Source organism: Felis catus, chromosome F2 (genome assembly GCF_018350175.1).
Source record: "Felis catus isolate Fca126 chromosome F2, F.catus_Fca126_mat1.0, whole genome shotgun sequence".
NCBI classification, from domain to species: domain Eukaryota; kingdom Metazoa; phylum Chordata; class Mammalia; order Carnivora; family Felidae; genus Felis; species Felis catus.
The window spans coordinates 62,845,861-62,866,320 of record NC_058385.1 but is presented as its reverse complement, the minus strand read 5'-3'; the positions used below and the strand labels follow the sequence as shown (position 1 = coordinate 62,866,320).

Sequence of the window (20,460 nt, the reverse complement as noted above, 5' to 3'; positions counted from 1 at the left end):
TTTAAAAAAGTTCTCCCCCCCCACCATCAATTTGCAGTAACAGCACCACCACCACCAACAACAATGTAATTTAGGAACTCATTTGGACATAGTGACAGTAAGATCGCTGCAGTGGCAGACAGGAGGCAAAGGCTCTAATTTCTCAGTTGTGCCTTAGTCTGAGGTCCGGTTGGTGATTCCAGCGCTGTGAGTCTTGGCTTTACCCATCTCTAAAAATTGTTGCATCATTATATTGTATGCCCGAAACTAATACAACCCTGTGTGTTAATTACACTTGGATAAAAAAAATCATAGTAATATACATAAATAAATAAAATAAAATAGGGGTATTGGACCAGGTGATATGTGGGAGGACTGCTTTAGTTTTAAGCTTTTGTCATTAAAAAATAATAGTAAGAAATTGATGATATACTACTCGACACTCCAAACACGCAAAAGTCAAAAGGACTTACTTATCTATAAAAAAATTACCTTTAAGGCATGGGCTTTTTTTTTTTTTTAATCTATTTCGTTGCCGTTGTCTGTTTCTTCCACCCAGCTGGTTTCACATATAAGAAATTCTGTTGAAGTCCATGAGATCCCAGAGGACTTACTAAAGAGGTATAATTTTGGTTGCTAGCAATCTCCTTAGACTCACCGGGAAGAATTTTCTTTGCAATTGTCTTCACAAGGAAGTGCTTGTCAACTGCACATGGCTTTTTGGAATAAATGTCAAACCTGCGGGCAGAATAAGCATGATAATGGGCTAAATACTACCCTTGAGAACTACACCAGGCTGATAGAAATCCTGCTCCCACATTTTCTGTTTTCTGTCCCTTCTTTTAATATTCAGTAAAAAGAAGAGAAAAGTACCTAGATTGTGCTAAAATAAAGGTCCATGAGAAAGTATGAGTGATGTTTATTGAGCAATGATGTAGTTGTTAGTGCTATTTGTAAATTGTTCTCAGTCCTCCCTTCCGGAAACTTGTTAAGACTGTGCTTTCCAGCCTCCTGGTGAGGGTTGGGGGTTGGGAGAGGACACGAATAGTTCTGGCCAATGACTTGTGAATTAAAAGGGTATGCCACTTCCAAATTAGAATACTTAACTGTGGACATATGACCCCTTCCCTCAGCTTTTTTTTCTTCTCTTTCTCTCCTCCACAGCCAACCAGCCATGTTCTAGACATTAGTTGCTTTATCATCCTAGGTCCTGGACAAAGGACTGTCATTCGGCTTCAGTGGACTCACTAGGAATATAGCATGAATGAGAAATCAACCTTTGTTATTATTTTTTTTTTAATTTAAATGTTTTATTTATTTTTGAGAGCAAGCAGGGGAGGGGCAGAGAGAAAAGGAGACACAGAATGGGAAGCAGGCTACAGGCTCTGAGCTGTCAGCACAGAGCCCACTCTGGGGCTCGAACTTGTGAACCTCAAGATCATGACCTGAGTCGAAGTCGGGCACTCCACCAACTCAGCCACTCAGGCACCCCAAACCTTTGTCATTTTTAAGCCACTGAAAATTTGAAGTTGTTTATTAGCACAGCATAAAACCCAGCCAGTCCTAACTGACACATTAGCCAAACCCCAGGTCTGTCTGATCACTGACAGGCAGGAACTTTATGGAGCATGTAAAATCACAAATGCTTAAACTTATGATTTAAATGCTTAAATTCCTTCTTCATCAAAGATATTAGAAGTGTTTATGAGGAAGGACCTCTTCTTTCTTCTGATGCTGCGCGTTCAAAATTTAGTCAACTAAAATTACACAAAAGCTTAGCCAGGCTGCAAAAGGTAAAGGTGAACAGATACTTAACAATAGACTCTAAATGAGACACCCTATTATGCAAGACTAAGTGAGCAGGGATCATGTTTTTTCCTCTTTATCACTTCCAACGGATCCTTCCTTCATAGAAGTTCCCAGTCATCTTTCATCAGGGTAACTTCCACCCATTTAAGCTGAGCCAAAGAAGGAAATCATAAACTAGAAAGACACTAATGATTCTTAGAACATGTTGGTATATGGAAGTCACACATAATATTTCACTTAATTTTCATAAAAATGCAATAATGTGGAGATTAGTGTCTATTTTACAGATGAAGAAACTGAGGTTCAGAGAGTTTAAATAAATTTCCTTAAAGTTACCTAGCTGAGTTTTTTTGCCCTATAGGAATTTATATCTAGTAGCTGAGTCCAGTGTGGGGAGAAAATATCCATTAAGTCAGAGCCAAGTTTCTGTGGGTGCCTTCAAACCCAGAGATCTCTTCTCTGCTGAGGTTAAGAAAGCCCCAGATGGGGCTCAGGAGGGTCAAATCTTTGGACAAAGTGATTCTGATGCATTTACTTTTCATCCTTTTTCAGCTCCTCCCTCAGCTCCTGGGGCTCACCATGCTTGTCTTCTTTTGAAATTAAATGTCCTGATCTCCTTATTGGACTTGAGTTCTAAGTCCAGATGCTTCAGGAAACACAGCATGAGGCAAACACTTATGTTTTAGTACCTTACTAGAAAGTGCAATCTTAGGGAAAGAGGAATGCATGAAAGAGACTAAGGCAGAAAAGGAAGGAGAGCAAATTCAAGAGGGTGCATTACCAAGAAGCTACTACTCAGTATAAAGTACTGCAGAGTGTCACAGAACCAGCCTGCAGAGAGGCTGCGTGAGTTACTGCATTTCATGATAAGAGAGGGAGAAGAAATTATTCAACAGGATAGATAGATGTCTGGATGGACAGATAGATAAGATGGATAGATAAAAGATAGATCTTATCCAACTTTATATTGTGTTGTAATTGATTATTTATATGCCTGTCTCTTTCATCAGACTGCAAGTTTCTAGAGGGAAGAATCATTTGTTAAAGGCTGAGATTCAGAGGGGATTGGCTTGAATCCCGGCTCAAACGTGTGTTGGCTCTGTGGCTTTTGACAAGTCACTAAACTTCTCTGACACTCTGTGTCTTCATCTATGAAATGGGGGTAATCCTGACTCCTCAATGCTGGTGGAGGGGATGGGTGATAATAGCATGAAAACAAAGAGCCCAGTATATAAAATAATATAACGTACTGTGCTGTTATCATTTCCATGTCCCCGACTTCTAGAATTTCACATGTTGTAGGCACACAGTAAATGCCTCCAGGTTTTTAACTCACATCCTATTTGGTTCCATTTTGATTTGTAGTTTCTGTTCCATTTGATAACCACCATGGCTTTTCATTTCTTTTTCTCACCAGCTGCCTTTAACCATATGGTGATTGGACCCCAATCCATATCATTAACAACCAAAAGAGACTAATAAAATGATGGGAGTGATATATTATCGTCAAAGAAAAGCACTGTACAAATAAAATGGAATTTAAAAATTGATGTTCAAAAATATCAGCGTACCAAATGTATTGCCAATTCTGAGCCCCAATGCCGGGAACCATCGCTGTAATACTCTGAAGTAATGCTTATCAAGTGGGCCTGAATGGACATAATTATAGAGAAAACTGCAGCCAGCCCTGCTGTTGAGCTGAAGTTTTCAGAATTAATGTTCAATCTCAAATCTGGTGATTAACAGAAGCCCGAGAGAAGAAATGTTAAGATCCTGGGGGCCAAAATATGTGAGATCTCTACATAGCTTTCTTGGAAAGTTTTAAGTGTACCTGTATTACTTTTTTTCTCAGAGATTTTTTTCTCCTTTTTATTTTTTAATCCATCAAACTCAATTGTCTGTAAAACTCCTCTGAAGCACCAAAAGCCTCCTCAGCAAATCTGTCCTGACAATTCTAGTTGATTCCAAACATAAACAAGGTACTGCTAATTAACTTTAAAGGCTTCAAACAGCTAAAGGAAAGCTCTGAAGGGAACGCAAAATCACATTTAAAGTTAAAGTTTACTTGAGACAGTTCTTCAGCCCCAAGGGAAGCAAAATAGTGTAGAAACTGGCTCAGCGATTCATCTAATAAATCATAATTGCTGTGTTTCCTTTCCCGATTGCCTGGCGTTAGCTGTTGGCAGCAAATGAGTTCTGTAGAGATGAACAGATTTAATTCATTCGCGCTTACTTCTTAGAGACCTAATTCTCAACCAAACAACTGGCTATTGTGAAAATTATTATGCAGTGGGAGAGAGACCCTTAGGTGTGGACCTGGCAGCAGCAGATAAACGTCTCTGATGAACTACCTGCTTTTTTTCTACATTCGCCTTTAAAATGGAAGCTACATGCAAATAGAACAGTACCTACAAAACGCCATATAAGATGAAAGGTGCTTTAAACATTTTTTTCCTTCAAGGGTGCCTAGGTGGCTCAGTCGGTTCAGCATCCAACTCTTGATTGTAGATCAGGTGGTGATCCAAGGATCGTGGGCTCGAGCCCCAGGTCAGGCTCCGTGCTGAGCGTGGAGCCTGCTTAAGAGTCTCTCTCTCTCCCTCTGCCCCTTTCCCTCGATTGCACGCTCTGTCTTACTTTCTAAAATTAAAAAAAAAAAAAAAATTCCTTTAGGTAAATTCTGTCGTCAGTATTATTTTACAGAAGAGAAAATTGCAGATTTTTTACTTGTTCTTGCAAATTTACTCTTTATATATTGGATATTTGTCTGCATGCATATATCATCACCAGTAATCCTAATTACACATAGTAAGCATTCAATGTATCTATTGAATTGCATAAAATTAAATTAGATATATTGAATACTTGATATGTGTAAGATACCATGTTAAGCTTGTGAGGAGTATGGAGACAAATACTTTTCTATCTGGTCCCTCTAAGCAAACCCATGAAACTGCCTTGAAATATTTGATATGGAACAAGAAAATGATATCACATGGGCAGATACTGAAACTAATTTAAAAAAAAGTCAGGGGCATCTGGATGGCTCAGTCGGTTGAGCGTCCAGCTTTGGCTCAGGTCATGATCTCATGGCTCGTGAGTTCGAGCCCTGCTTTGGGCTCTGTGCTGACAGCTCAGAGCCTGGAGCCTGCTTCAGATTCTGTGTCTCCCTCTCTCTCTGCCCCTCCCCTGCTCGTGCTCTGTCTCTCTCTCTCTCTCTCAAAAATAAATGAACATTAAAAAAAATTTTTTTAAATCAGAGACACTTTTTCTAGAGACAAGAATAAGGTAGAGAATCAACTTATGGCCCATCATAGGTGTGTTACTTCCTACTGAACAAAAAACTTCAACATGTCTTCAGAAAGAAGTCTGGTTCAACATGTCTCCCATTTCCCCCCTCCTATGTAATTAGTATATGTGATAATGCCTCCTACGTGTCTGGAAGCTTATTTACCAAGTGTATTTGTGTCCCTCCTTTTATTCATTTGAAATACAACAGTTGTACAGGGATAGTTAAAATAAGGAGTATCCTCATCTTAGATGTAAGATAGTGGCTCAAGGTTACTAAACCTGGTGGTCGAACTGAGCTTGGAACCCCAGTATTTATATTCTAAATGCAAATCCCCAGCTGAAAGTGCTATTCGTAATTAACATTGATCTAATGGCCAAGCTGTATACTTTTTAGAACTTATTAATTATCCATTTGGCATTCTTTTTGAAACACTGTGATATCCCTATCTTTTTCATCTTCTGTTTTCATCTCATCTTGCATATGTTTATAAGTTCAAGGGTTAACTTTTTGTTCTTGTATGCTTATATGTAATATCCCTGGGTAATGCCATCTGATCTCTCTGCTTCTAGAGCCATTTGTGTGCTCTTAACATTGAAACCTATGTCTTTAGCTGCCTTTCTGCCCTAAGTTCCCAATACATATATCCACTTATCTAGTAGACATCACTTGAGTCTCATAGATGAAAGATGTTCCAAACCAAATTCATTTTCTTTCTCCATAACTGTCTCCTCCTATTGCTGTCAGCAATTAATGACAATACTACATACCTAATGGTTAAAATTCATGGGCATGTTCGTCAGTTGCTTTCTCTAGGACATCCCCCTATGCAGTCAGCCAACAGATCATATCTATCCTTTCCTCTCCTCTATCACCAGTGTCTAACTTAAGCCCCTCATAATTTCTGACCTGTTGCTCTGCTGAGTCTTTTCTTGATCCCCTATCTCCTCTCTTCTGTTTCTAATTGTTTTTCACTGATTTATGAGTATTTTACATCAGGCTGGGCTTTTAGTTGAATGTTCCCATGAAACAGGAACATTAACTTATTCAACTTCATTTAGCAGTATTTCCAGAGCATAGTAATTGTTTTGTGTTTGCTGAATGAATATATAAGTGAATTATTTAAGGAATAGAGGAAAAAGGGAATGGACTACTACACTATAAAACTATAGAAAATCCAATACACTAAACTTCATGAGAAAATAGTTTTTTTAAAAATAAGCTTTATAGTTTATACAACGAGAGATCTTTCGGAAACTGAATGACTGTGTCCCTTCTTGGCTAAGTTGGACTGTAAAATGGCATGCTTTCCAAACTACCAGAGGTTTAGCTAACTCTGCATAGTCCTCAAATATTTCTCTGTGGCAAAGATCATGACAAGAGATCACAAAAGGAACTCCCAAACCAAGTAGTTATTTCAAGCTGTGCGTGGGCTCCTTTTAATGAATTTTCCATAAACGGAAACCCACTAGGTCACTCATGGTTCTGTATACCAGGGAGCAAGCCCAGTAGTATGGAATTGGCTGTACTGCATAATGCAAAAATAAATTTGCTGGAGGAAGTATATTCTTCTTTCGTCCTTTAGGACGAAGCATATACCAGTAAAGTGCTCTAGTCAAATCACCATCTGAGAAATTTCTATCTTGGTAGCTTTGGATGAGTAAGAGCTAGTCTCTGTAAAAAAAAAGAAAAAAAAAAGTCAGCATCAGTTCATCTGGACTTCAGAAAGGCTTCGTTGATGTTTTGTGTTCTCCTAACTCTATGCCCTTGAGTCTAAATGAAATATTAGTGTGTTAGGTCTCAATTTTAGACTATAGCATAAATGAGAACATTTGGTAAATGTTAAAAGGTTTGACAAAAAACCCCAGTATTCTATGGAACATGCTCTGGGTTTGAATTGTGCTTCCACTAGTTAGCGTGACGTAGGACAGTTACTTATTCATTCTAAGACTCATTCTTGTAGCTGGTAGAAACTTAATAATAATAATAAAACATCCTAATGTAGATACAAACCAAATATCCTAAAGATTGTTTTTTGTTCTACTGCCTATCCCAGAGTAGAGATTTCATGCATACATGTTAGAATGGAATAGACAAACCAGAATTCCATCTTCATTTTGTCCGTTTTTTGTTGCCTGCACATACCATTACTATACTACTTGACTTCCTAAATATTGGGAATTCTAATTAGAAATTTTGTATATTTGGGACTAAGAGTTAGATGATTAATAGATAAATCAATTAAAACCTTTAATAATTAAAATTGTGCACATATATCATAAACTAAAACATTTAAATAAACATTTATCCACCTGTGTTTTGAGATTTGGCCAAGGCTTTTCCTGGAATCTGTTTGCTAACTGAAATCCTATGTTGTCTTTCTTCCAGAACCCTGACCTATGATGTATTGCCCATCCATTTCAACTCTGGTACTTAAAGACCAGTTTATGAAACAAACTGATTACTCTAGATATTCCCCCCATTTTGTTATTATAATTGTCTCAGCTACTCCAAAGTCTATAGTAGATTTTTGTTTTTGCTTCTTTGTGGTTCCTCTTTATCAAGTTATTCCCAAATCTTTTTCATAGAAAAATAATTTTTTCACACCCATGTTTGTTGATTTACATAACATTTCATTGAATTACCTAAGGATAATTACAACCAGGGCATATACAGATATATATGTACCACTGGCATAAACAGATTCAGCAACAAACGTACAACTGACTTTGGTGAAGTACCAACTCCGTGGTAAAAGCAGATGAAAGATGGTGTGTTAGAGAAGTACCTGAGGATTCAGGGTCCTGGGGCATCAGTTGGTTCTACAGAGGGAGTAGAAGGCATGCGTGAGTGTAAGAAGTGCAGACTGGAAAGGAGGATTCTCCTGTAAAAAAGTGGCTTCACAAATAAACTGGTGCAAGAAGTAGGAAGGGAGTTAAAGCAAGACACTGGTTGCTCAGTCCATTAGCTAATTAAGTGCTATCAAAGCCCAGAATCTTACAATGGTAGAGCTCCAAAAGGCTTTGGAGAGCAACTAATTCAAACCACTCTCCACCATCCTCCACTAACATTTGATAAATGAGGAAAGATGTTTGGGTTGAGACAGAAAATTCTTTTAACCACTGTCCACCAGTGGCTTCAGATCAGGGCGGGGTAGGGGAGGAAGCACGAGATTGGAGGCCTCTCAGATTCCCTTCAAGCACAGGTGCTCTACACCAAAGGATGGATGGATAGAGAATGGGAGGAGGAAGAAAGAAAAAATAGAGAAAAATCCCATTTACCTTTTCTTTAAAAGTCAAACATAAAACACCAAAACCAGAAAACAGAAAACCCTTCTACAGCAAGCACTTTGTGCTTCTGCAGACACACCTATGCACCTTTCCTAACTTTTGCAGATGTTCATCAGTGGTTATGCATTTTACACAGAAATTTATTTTTGAACTCCTATATTTAAGTGCCACCAACTGACAAAGGAGATGGAACCAGTGTTAAGATGATGTGTTCTCCTCTGGCATGTTTTTCGTTGCTTTTCCAGGAAGTGCTGAAGAAACTAAGAGACAGGACTGAGATGAAGAGCCCTATTGATCTTGCCCATCCTCTGTCCAGTAACTAGTTCCAGAAATTCTGTGCGGGAATTGGGGCTAACCAGAGATTGAGACTTAACCATCCAGTTTTGGCCACACAGTTCTGTCTTTTTACCAAAGTGGAAAAGCTTCAAATAAAACACAGAGGCCCAATAGAAAGTTGCTAAAAACAAGTTATTTTGTAGTTCCTCAAGGCTTTCTGATTTTTAAAAATATATATGATAATCCCATGTGGTAGCCTTGGAGAAATGACCTTCACTAATATAATTGCCCTCTAATCCTTAAGTCAACCTTATTTATTCATTTCTCTGTGGATTCCTTTTACCTCAACTTCCCTGTATTTTGAAGAAATGGCAACCAATTTCCAAAGCATGGTTTCAGGAAACCAACAGTGTCACGTCCAGTTGCCTAGAAAAATATAAATTGCATCAGTGTTCTTGGTCAGATCTTCTATTTGTGTGGCTCCTTCTAGTGAGGAACACAGGCAGCATGTGGGGGGTTTCCCATCCCATACTCGTCACATCTTGGTCAGGGAGAAAAGAGTCAGCTCGTGAGTAAATGGGCGCAAGTCAACCATGTTGAAGTGAGAAAGGGGGAATGCTGGGGAGTCAGGCTGGAGGATGGTCTTTCAGGAAATCAAACGTGAACAGCAAGAGAGAAAAGCATTTCTTCTTGCTTCCGTGTGTCTGCAGATCGCATCAGGAAAACTTCATTCCCTAGCATTGAAGATTTTAGAAATATTTAAGCCAAATCTACACACGGTAGCATAATACATTCAAATGACCAGGTAGCCACAAAGCTTTTTCTTCTTGCCTTGTTTCCTTCAAAACGTTGAGCGCTATTTGTAATTATTTATGTCTTCGCTTCTTGCCATCTGTCCCCTCGCTAGACTGTAAACTCCTTAAAGGCAAGGACCATCTTTGTTTTGTGCACCATTATATGCTGAGTATGCTGAGTTATGCCTGGTACACAGCTGGTGCTCAACAAATGTGTGTTGAATGAAGAAATGGATTCCGTATTTCTGAAAGTCTCAGAGCAAACCAGAATTTCCACCCACTACTGGCTCATTTTTTCTGTCTCCTAATGTCAGTGTATTTTGTTTGTGCCAATAGAAAGCCCCAGGGAAATTCAAGAAGTATTTTCCCCAGAAACCCTCAGGTCATGAGGGTATCTTGAGAAGGCCCCTGGAGCAGCCCTGGTTTTGCCCTGTATTCTACTTTTTGTTGGTTAGGAGCCCTTTAGGTCACAGAACTCTGAAAATTACTCTTGGTTCAAAGGTCCATGGCCCAAGGTGAGATATTTTGTTCTTTTCTTCTGGTTTATTAGCTCACGTTGGGTTCAGTCAGCCCTGACGCCTGTCATGTTCCAGTAAGAAGTGAATGATGTTAATTAGATTAAAATGCCCAAATGCTTATGAAAAGGGCCATTCTTCACCTTTGTCACTCCTACTTCAAAAGGGAGTGCTGTTTCCCTAGCTTGGCATGCTTTTCCCAGGTCAAGGGGCTCGCTTCTGTGAGATTTTCTGTGTTCTGCAAAGAAGAGGAGTTTGGAAAAAATTATTGTGTTTGGTCTGCCACCTCCCCAAAGCCTGAAAATAGTCGGTGTCGATCCCTGTACCGTAAACAAACAATAAAAACCAAATAAACCACCCCCTACACACAGACAACACTGTTTCTTCTGAGCGTGTACTTTCTGTAGTTAGTGTGAAGCACTACTCCAATGTTCCCTTGAAGACATTTTCAGATCTAGAATACAAGACAGAACACCCGTGGGCACTCTCCCCCACAAAATTGTCTCTCTCCTGCTGCACTAGACCTCTTCCTGACATTATGTATGGAAACTTCCAGAACCCTGGCTGGAAAACCCTGAGGTTTTTCCCAGTCAACATGAAGAGAAGTGGTCATTTAATTTTCGAGACATTATTTACCTAGGAGAGTCCAGAGTAGGCCATATGATGTTCTGGAGGAAATATGAACCTTAAAATTCTAGGAATCTTTCCAGCGAATTGCAGGCTCCATGAGGACAAGAGTTGGGTCTTACTTATCAGCACATTCCTGGTATATTCCTGGTAGGCATTCAGAGCCTAGCTGCTGCATCAATGAATGAATGAATGAATGAATGATCAGGATGACTGTTGATGTAATCATGCAGTCTTCACACATCACCAACTCTATTTCACTATACATTCAGAATCAAGTCTCGGAATGGGAAAACTGAAAGAGAGATAGCATCTAGTCCTAAATACAGCTACTGTGACCTCCCATTTAAATGTCATCAATCACCCACCTTCCCTTCCATGTTTCCAGTCTCTTTGCCTTGCTTGTTTTTTGTGTGTGTGTTTTTTTTTAACAACACTTACCTTCTAGCACATAATTTATCCGTAATTTGTTATTTATTCTCTTGCCCACCCCCCAAGAGCAGGGATTCCTGAATGTTTTACTTACTGCTGCATTCTGATTGCCCAGCACAGAGCTTGGCACATATTAATGGCTCTGTAACTATTTATGAAGTGGATAAATGAAAGAATCATAACTGAGGATGGACTCCATGCATCGGAGTCACTGCAGGAATATTTTTAAGCCCCCTGATCTCACCTTCACACCCGTGGAATCGGAATGGGCAGTAGAAGTATGAGTGCCAAGAGTCTGCATTTTATCGGGGAGTCTAGGAGATTCTGGCATAGCTGTTTTGAGAACCACTAATCCATCCAACTCACTAATCGAGACATAATCCTGAAGCCCAGGGAGATAAAGCCTCCTGTCACCCATGAGCCTGGGTTTGCTTACTATAATGTGTGTTGCCAGCCCCGTCTTGGCCTTTGAGAGTAAGCTACTGGAGGCGAAAATCATGGCTTCTGAACTTACTTTGTGTGGTGCAGCCCTGCAGGCAGGAAGATAATGAGGCTTCATGTAGTAAAGGACTTTTGGAGTCTGACGGCGCCTTTGCCCCGAAGAGCCACCCTGTCTCCGTGCTAATGTGCCGCCGTTTCCCTCTCTCCTAGTTCCTGGACATCTCCATTAAATGGACCACCCAGGAAACCTTTCCTCCAAAGTACCTTCACTATGACCCAGAAACCTCGCGTCAGCTGATGTGTGACAAATGTCCTCCCGGCACCTTCCTAAAACAGCACTGTACGGCCAGGCAGAAGACCGTGTGTGCGCCTTGTCCCAACCACTACTACACAGACAAGTGGCACACCAGTGACGAGTGTCTGTACTGCACAACGGTGTGCAAGGAGCTGCAGTACGTCAAGCAGGAGTGCAGTCGCACCCACAACCGCGTGTGCGAGTGCGAGGAAGGGCGCTACCTCGAGGTTGAGTTCTGCCTGAAGCACAGAAGCTGCCCCCCCGGGTTTGGAGTGCTCCACGCCGGTACGCATTGGCTTTCAGCGCGCGGCAACATTAACGAGATCGCACAAAGTCAGGTAGTAGCGAAGGTTTAAGGGAACACTTCTGCCCCGATGACATTATAGGATAGCAAATTGCAAAGGTAATGGAACCTGCTCGGTACGTGCCATGTGTCTGGATTGCTGCCAGAGGACCATTTCTCGGAGGAACACTTTGCCACGCTGGGGCAATTTGGTGACAAATCTCAAGTGTGGCAAACTGCCCTCTAATGAGATGCGTGATGGATTGCTCTTTTTTAAAGGGGACACACTGTGAGTTGCACTGTTTATAGCTGATATATGATACCCCTATGTTTCCCTTCAGCATGGACAGCTTCAGACTGCTGTGCTTTTTGACAAACATCAGAAATGATAATTGATACCAAGAGAGTAATTAGACTGATATTAATGAGGCTCTGGAGTGCTAACAATGAGCAGTTACAATTAATTATGTAAAAAATGAGAATGGTTAGGGGAAATGCATTTCATCATTAAAAATGAAGCTAGTTCTTCCCTTGGTGTGGGAGTCGAGTGTCTGTGAGGGTAAAGACCAGCAGCATCTCTAAAATGAGCTTATTCTTTATCTGAGACAAAACAGATTGTCAAGCCAAGAGTAAGTGCTTGTCTACAAACAAAGTACTTTCTCGTTTTGCATTTTGAACAGCGTAGGTTAAGACCAGCGTGCATTGAATCTTTTAAAGCTGCAACCTACATTTTTCCCTATCACATTCATGAAGCTTCCGATGTAGTGTGTATTGTCGAGTGACTTGGGAAAATTAAGAATATTCCCTTACTTTAGCAGTATCCCTGGTCTCTACCCACTAGGTGCCAATAGCACTCTTCCCCCAGTTGTGATGACCAAAAATGTCTCCAGACATTGCCAGTTGTCTCCTGGATGCCAAAACTGCCCGAGGTTGAGGACCACTGGTTTAGAGGATGCTAATTATTTGTAATTATTTTAACGTTCAGAAGTTGTGATACACACAGCCTAAATTACTGGATGGCAAATACTTTCGGTTTAAAGGCATACATAGAAAACATGCATAAATTGAAATCTATTTCGTTTCCTAAGTTGTGAATCGTAGACAAACAATTGTAGGAGGTGCACACTGAATGAGTGTCCCTTAAAATGTCTCCAGCGTGACTATTTGAGGGAGAAATTGGTGACACTTCCTAGCTTTTATCAGATGATTCTTTCGGATTCAAAAGCTAAGCCAAATTGTAGGGGGTAAAACTCACCCAACAAAAACAAATCCATTTAATTCAATTCAGTAAGTTGCATGCGTATGCAGGAAAATTAATTAAGCAGGGACCATGCAGCTTGGAAACTAGAAAAGTTTGGGAAATAATGGCAATATAAGGAAATTTTCTCACGTAAGCGTGAAAATGTGTTTGTGGAATGAAGTCAGCACTCAGTCAGAAGAGTTAGACACAGATACACATTTTATTTTGTGGCACCACCATGGGGTTTATTTACCTGTCCCTCCCTGAAAACCCACGGAGCAGTTCCTCAGGGAATATAAGAGGTTTCCAGCCCGAAGAGAAGGAAGGACTATGTGGTGTTATTCCAAAGAGTATTAGCCATTCCGTGCTGTTGTTGCTTTGAAGTCAGATCATCTCCTCTCCACGTTTTACTGACTTTATTCTGTCTGTGAGTCCTGTAACTCCTGTGCCATTCCTTATGGCTGGAATGGTGACATCCTTAACTGGAAAGCAGAGCTCCTCTCCCCATTATGGTATCTCATATTTTGCCTGTCAGATTATACCTTTTATATTTCCACTGATATTAATAAGGCAAAATCATTTACTTAGATAGATAAATCTTTATTTTTCCATAAAGCTCTAGCAATGGTAGAAGAAGGAAGTCCTGCTCAGGAAGGCCATTACATAAGGCCTCCAAATCTATTAAGAAACATTTATTTCCATTAGTCTTGGATTCTGTTTGTTAAAGAACTTTACAGGCGACATCACCTGAAAGAATGTCTTATATCTTTGACTTTCTCATCGGGATGCATGGCAAGACCCAAGCCCTCAACACGTATCTGAAGAATGACAAGATTCTTCTTCGTGCAGTTTGCTTTCCAGAACATGTGGCAGTTGGCAGAGGGAGACTTGGATCCAGATGGCCAAGTCCACTGATTCCCAGTGTGTTAGCAATGAAAGAATACTATGGAATTCTCGCCCAAACACCTCTGCTTATGATTTTGTAGGAACTGGTGTGGAGCTGGATCCCACTTAAGGGGAGAGGTGTAGTAAGAAAGTACTTAAAAAATTAGACCTCTGTGTAAGTTTTTTTCCTAACACGATGTCACTGCAAAGATGGAAATGGCATGTGAAAGTTTTGGGCTTGTAGTTTGACCCTTCCTCTTTTTTTCCTGCCAGCCCTTTGTCATTTTTACTGGTCAATGCATCATCATCAATCCCGTTAGAAGAGGCAGGAGCTAAAACTAGAGCCAAATCATTTTGCTCTTTTCCTTCCTTCCTTCCTTCTTTCTTTCTTTCCTTCTTTCCTTTTCTTTCTTCCTTCCTTCCTTCCTTCCTTCCTTCCTTCCTTCCTTCCTTCTTTCCTTCTTTCCTTTTCTTTCTTCCTTCCTTCCTTCCTTCCTTCCTTCCTTCCTTCCTTCCTTCCTTCCTCCTTCCTTCTCTCTCTCTCTCTCTCTCTCCTTCCCTCCCTTCCTTCCTCTTTCTCTCTTCTGGTTTTGATACAATGAAGTGGGAGGTTTGCATCTTTAATAAATGAAGTTTATTAACTTTCTGTAGCTTTCATGGTGTCTCTTTTGTATTTGTTATCTCCCCTGAGCCAGAATTGGCCTGGAAAAGCTACATTTGAATATTGAAGTCTGAATCTGTTCAACTAGCTTACACTAGATGGAGGTATTTTCATATGCAAATACCCTATAATGTATAATCTAGCCACGCATAATAGAGCCAAGGCTTTGAAGGTATTTATCTTTAGTTGTTGACTGGTTGAAATTTTTCTAATCAGTGAGTTCTCCAAACTTATCAAGTATCTTTCCACCATGAAATAAAATGCCCTTGCAGTCACCCTTCCCAGAAATTTTAACGACTGTGCTCTTTTAAAACTCAATAGTTTAAGCAAACGGTGTATCATCTCCCATTTACCGTGTAGCTTAACTGCAGTCTTGAGCTTTGGAGTCACTGACCAACTTTATTGCCACCTTCAAAAGTTTATTATAATGTTGTAAATTTTTACTTCTCAAGGTTAGCGTACTTATGCGTTGCTTCACAATTAGGATTCAGGAAAGACAACTTCAGTGGGCACCGCTTGGAATTTAACGACATGGCATTCAGTGGGTACTGATCTCAAAGAATGACATTACCGCAGGTACACAGCAGTTATCTTCATGATTTTCCAGCAGAAATGTGTGAAGAATTATGGTTGACAACAAGACTTTACCAATGCTTCGCACAGGCAGGACAGATGAACACCCCTATTCTTTCCTTTCCTCTTGTTTCCTGTTTTGTAGGTAACAGCAAAACACATTTGTGTTTGGATGACAGGGATGAGAGGGGCTGTAGCCTGAGGGGCTACTAACTGCAGAAGTTTTGTTCTCTCTGTCTAATGAAGGGAAAAATCAAAATGCCTCAAGTCTGTGCAACATAATAGTAGCAGTAAAAACCAAGTGAAAAGTCTTTCCAAGACTGTCTTTATTTAGAGAATGTCTGCTGCAAAAGTGTTTGGGAAGAGGGTGCTAAATTGCTTGGTATTTTCTGTAGGAACCCCGGAGCGAAATACAGTTTGCAAGAGATGTCCAGATGGGTTCTTCTCGAATGAGACGTCATCTAAAGCACCCTGTAGAAAACACACAAACTGCAGTGCATTTGGTCTCCTTCTAAGTCAAAAAGGAAATGCAACTCACGACAACGTGTGTTCTGGAAACAGTGAATCGCCTCAAAAATGTGGAATAGGTAATTATATTTCAAAATGTCAGCCTTGTTGTACCGCTTCTGAATTGAATACAAGACCCTCTGGCTCCCTTCTTTTTTAAAAATTTTTTTTTTTCAACGTTTATTTATTTTTTGGGACAGAGAGAGACAGAGTATGAACGGGGGAGGGGCAGAGAGAGAGGGAGACACAGAATCAGAAACAGGCTCCAGGCTCTGAGCCATCAGCCCAGAGCCCGACGCGGGGCTCGAACTCCCGGACCGCGAGATCGTGACCTGGCTGAAGTCGGACGCCCAACCGACTGCGCCACCCAGGCGCCCCCCTCTGGCTCCCTTCTTAGCGAAACTCCTGTTTTCCCATTCTTGAATGTTAACCAGAGAAGATTGTTCTCTGTTCTCTATGCGTGGCTGCTAACACCCTAAGTCAAAATCTCTCCAGAGGTTTCCCCATGTCATGATCGCACTCCCAAACTTGACTTTCTGCCTTTCACACTTGAATCAAACCTTACCCATGGGGAAAGGGGTGGTGTAAAGATTATGTCCAAGGCCAAACTAGCAGTCCAAATTGTAGAGGTTTTTGGTAAGTTCTGCATTTTCATCACTTTAAACAAAAATTTTTTTTAGCGTTTATTTTTCAGAGACAGAGATAGTGAGCAGGGGAGGGGCAGAGAGAGGGAGACACAGAATCCCAAGCAGGCTCCAGGCTCCGAGCTGTCAGCACAAAGCCCGATGAGGGGCTTGAACTCAGGAACCGTGAGACCATGACCTGAGCCGATGTCAGATGCTTAACCGACTGAGCCACCCAAGCGCCCCATGCATTTTTATCACTTTTAAGAATAAAAATTGACAGCTAAGAGGCACCATGACATAAATCGGTAACAAATCAGAAAATGCAAAATCGGCTTTTTCATGTATGGTGTTATGGCCTACTGCCATATGGCACAGAGAGATTCTAAGTTCCTCTGGTTGTCCTAAACTCTGTATTCATGAAAGGTCACTAACTCCAAGCTCATGTGAATGCATCCCATGTTGGTGAGGACGCTCATCAGGATGGTGTCCTCACCTTGTCATTCTTATCACTAGACTAATGTCAGACCTTCCATGGAGGGTGCAGCACACTGACGATGACCGGCCTTTCGGCATTTAACCAGCTCGACTCTCCCTCAGCATCTTTTTATCTGACACAGAAAAATACGGAACATGGGAATGGGGCTGAGACATTTAAGATTCCAACCCCGTTCCAGCATTTTTTCCCCATGGAGTCAGAACCTTAGACAGATCATTCGACCGTTCTGCTGTCTTAAACAGTGGAACGAGGGAAGGGGGGACAAGAGGAGTGACTTCTAACTTTTACATTCTCTTTTCTTTATTTCATTCATTTCTAATTTTATTGTTTTAAATCTTTTTTTTTTTTTTTGAGAGAGAGAGAGTGTACACACGTGTGCACACATGAGCAGGGGAGGGGCAGAGGGGGAGAGAGAGAGAATCTCAAGCAGACTCCATGCTCCGTGCAGAGCCTGATGTGGGGCTTAATTCCATGACCATGAAATCAACACCCAAGCTGAAATCAAAAGTCGGACATTTAACTGACTGAGCCACCCAGGCGCCCCTAATTTTTAGTTTTATCATTCATTGAGCACTTAGTATGTGCCGGGTACCTTTGCTACATGAGCTTTAAACTTTACGAAAACATGGTGAAGTTTGCTCAGGTTCAATATTGGTGGTGAAGAGACAAAGTCAGAATTCAGACCCACGTCTGACGAATCCAAAGACAAACGCTTAATCCCTGGGATAAACAGATTCTACCCCCCTCAGGCCATTGTACCTCTTTTCTTTAAAAAAAAATTTTGTTTTTAATTTTTTTAACGTTTATTCATTTTTGATAGAGACAGTGAACGGGAGAGGGGCAGAGAAAGAGGGAGACACAGAATCCAAAGTAGGCTCCAGGCTCTGGGCCATCAGCAGAGAGCCCGATGCGGGGCTCAAACTCACAAACTGTGAGATCATGACCCGAGCAGAAGTCGGATGCTTAACCGACTGAGCCACCCAGGTGCCCCATTGTACCTCTTTTCTAAACGACATATTTTTTGTGTTTTCTTATTTTCCCATGGAATATATGCTTATACATCTATATCCCTCCTTATTCTTAAAGGTAAACTATGTGTTTATGTGTGTGTAGAAAACAAAATACTACTCCAGATTGCTTTTCCAGGTCCCGTAAAGACAGTAATTATATTTGTTTTGACATTGATCTTGAAGTAACCTGTGGATGCTAACTAAACCTTTAACAGGATATTTAAGATCTACATTAAAATATGTTAATGTGGGGCACCTGGGTGGCTCAGTCAGTTAAGCGTCTGACTTCAGCTCAGGTCACGGTCTCACGGTTCCTGAGTTCTAGCCCTTGTCGGGCTCTGTGCTGACAGCTCAGAGCCTGGAGCCTGCTTCAGATTCTGTGTCTCCCTCTCTCTCTGCCCCTTCCCTGCTTGTGCTCTGTCTTTCTCTTTCTCTCCAGAATAAATAAAAAACACTAAAAAAAATTTTTTTTAAATGTTAATGTGTACAGGGGCGCCTGGGTGGCGCAGTTGGTTGAGCGTCCGACTTCAGCCAGGTCACGATCTCGCGGTCCGGGAGTTCGAGCCCCGCGTCGGGCTCTGGGCTGATGGCTCAGAGCCTGGAGCCTGTTTCCGATTCTGTGTCTCCCTCTCTCTCTCTGCCCCTCCCCCGTTCATGCTCTGTCTCTCTCTGTCCCAAAAATAAATAAACGTGGAAAAAAAAATTAAAAAAAAAATGTTAATGTGTACATTAGAATGTTTGCTACAATTCATTCATAGCAATATTTTTATTAGACATTTGTTTAAACTATCCCCCACAAATGCCCTAAGGACATAAGCCCATTTGGGGTGACATTCAGCTACCAAGACCAGCCAACAGAGGGTTGATTTTATTCAAATTTCACATTTTAACATACTGTATTTTGAAAAACCTTATGGTGCTGGCTTATTTATTTATTGTCCACTAGACTTCCAAGAATCCAGTTGTTAAGTAAATCTTGGTTTTCCCACCTTTAGATGTCACCCTGTGCGAGGAGGCATTCTTCAGGTTTGCTGTTCCTACAAAATTCACCCCTAACTGGCTTAGCATCCTGGTAGACAATTTGCCTGGCACCAGGGTAAATGCGGAGAGTGTGGAAAAGATAAAGCGGCAATACAGTTCACAAGAACAAACTTTCCAGCTACTGAAGTTATGGAAACATCAAAACAAAGATCAAGATATGGTCAAGAAGATCTTCCAAGGTAGGGTAGCCTGAAATAAGCAGATTGATCAGAAATCAAAGACACTCATTTATCATAAACAAGAAGACGACAATGTACATGTTTAGTCGTGTGGATGGTGTTTGCCTTTCGGAATTATTCTTGGATTAAAGATGTTTTCACTAAGTGATCATGTAGAAGCTATCCCTAAAACAGTCCTGCATTCTCACCTCCTCAACACCCCAACTTTTTTTGTTTTTAAGCTTCTTTATTTTGAGAGAGCCAGAGCGAGTGAGAACAGGGAAGGGATAGAAAGAGAGGAAGAGAGAGAGAATCCCAAGAGGATCTTTTCTCACTGGCAGCACAGAGCCCCACGTGGGGCTCAAACTCACCAACTGCGAGACGGTGACCTGAACCCAAATCAAGACTCGGATGCTTATCCGACTGATCCACCCAGGCACCCCTCTTTTTTCATACCCCAACTTCTTTTTTTTAATTTTTTTTTTCAACGTTTATTTATTTTTGGGACAGAGACAGAGCACGAAGGTGGGAGGGGCAGAGAGAGAGGGAGACACAGAATAGGAAACAGGCTCCAGGCTCCGAGCCATCAGCCCAGAGCCTGACTCGGGGCTCGAACTCACGGACCGCGAGATTGTGACCTGGCTGAAGTCGGACGCTTAACCGGCTGCGCCACCCAGCCGCCCCATCAACTTCTTTTTTTAAGTGTATGAACACTCTAAAGTGAGAGATAGTTCATGTCAAATACTGGACCTCAGGAATCGCACCTCCACATCCCTTAGCAGTCTTATTAGCATCCCCTCTGTCCTACCTGGATGTCCTTTAGACACGTTGGATTTTCTCTTTCATTTCCACCAAGAAGCTATGCTGTATTTATTTGTTAATTCTCTCCAGAGAGCCTCCAAGTGTCTTACAGATGTCCTCTCATTAATCCTCACAACATAGCCTATTTTAAAATTACCATTTTAATAGCATATGTTGTGAGGATTAATGAGATGAGGTCTGTAACATGTTCGGGCTTCTTAGAGAAAAGGGCTGGTGAAAACCAAGTGCTCTCATGTTTTAAAGTTTTATAAAGAATCTTCTTTAGAAACTGCGTGTGGGCACCTGGGTGGCTCCGTCAGTTAAGCGTCCAACTTCGGCTTGGGTCATGATCTCACAGTTCATGTGTTTGAGCCCCACGTCAGGCTCTGCGCTGATGGTGCAAAGCCTGCTTGGGATTTTCTTTCTCCCTCTCTC

At 41.2% G+C, this 20,460-nt stretch overlaps 1 protein-coding gene across 2 annotated transcripts in view; it reads left to right on the top strand.

Moving 5' to 3' along the window:
* Positions 1-20,460, top strand: part of TNFRSF11B (TNF receptor superfamily member 11b) — a 29,916-nt gene that overhangs the window by 6,992 nt on the left and 2,464 nt on the right. Inside the window, exons 2-4 of one of the 2 annotated variants that reach the window (XM_004000078.6) lie at positions 11,660-12,029; positions 15,782-15,973; positions 19,021-19,245. In XM_004000078.6, the coding sequence (XP_004000127.2) occupies positions 11,660-12,029; positions 15,782-15,973; positions 19,021-19,245 (787 nt within the window). The remainder of the gene's footprint in view (positions 1-11,659; positions 12,030-15,781; positions 15,974-19,020; positions 19,246-20,460) is intronic. The other variant, XM_045049815.1, reaches the window with a different exon arrangement.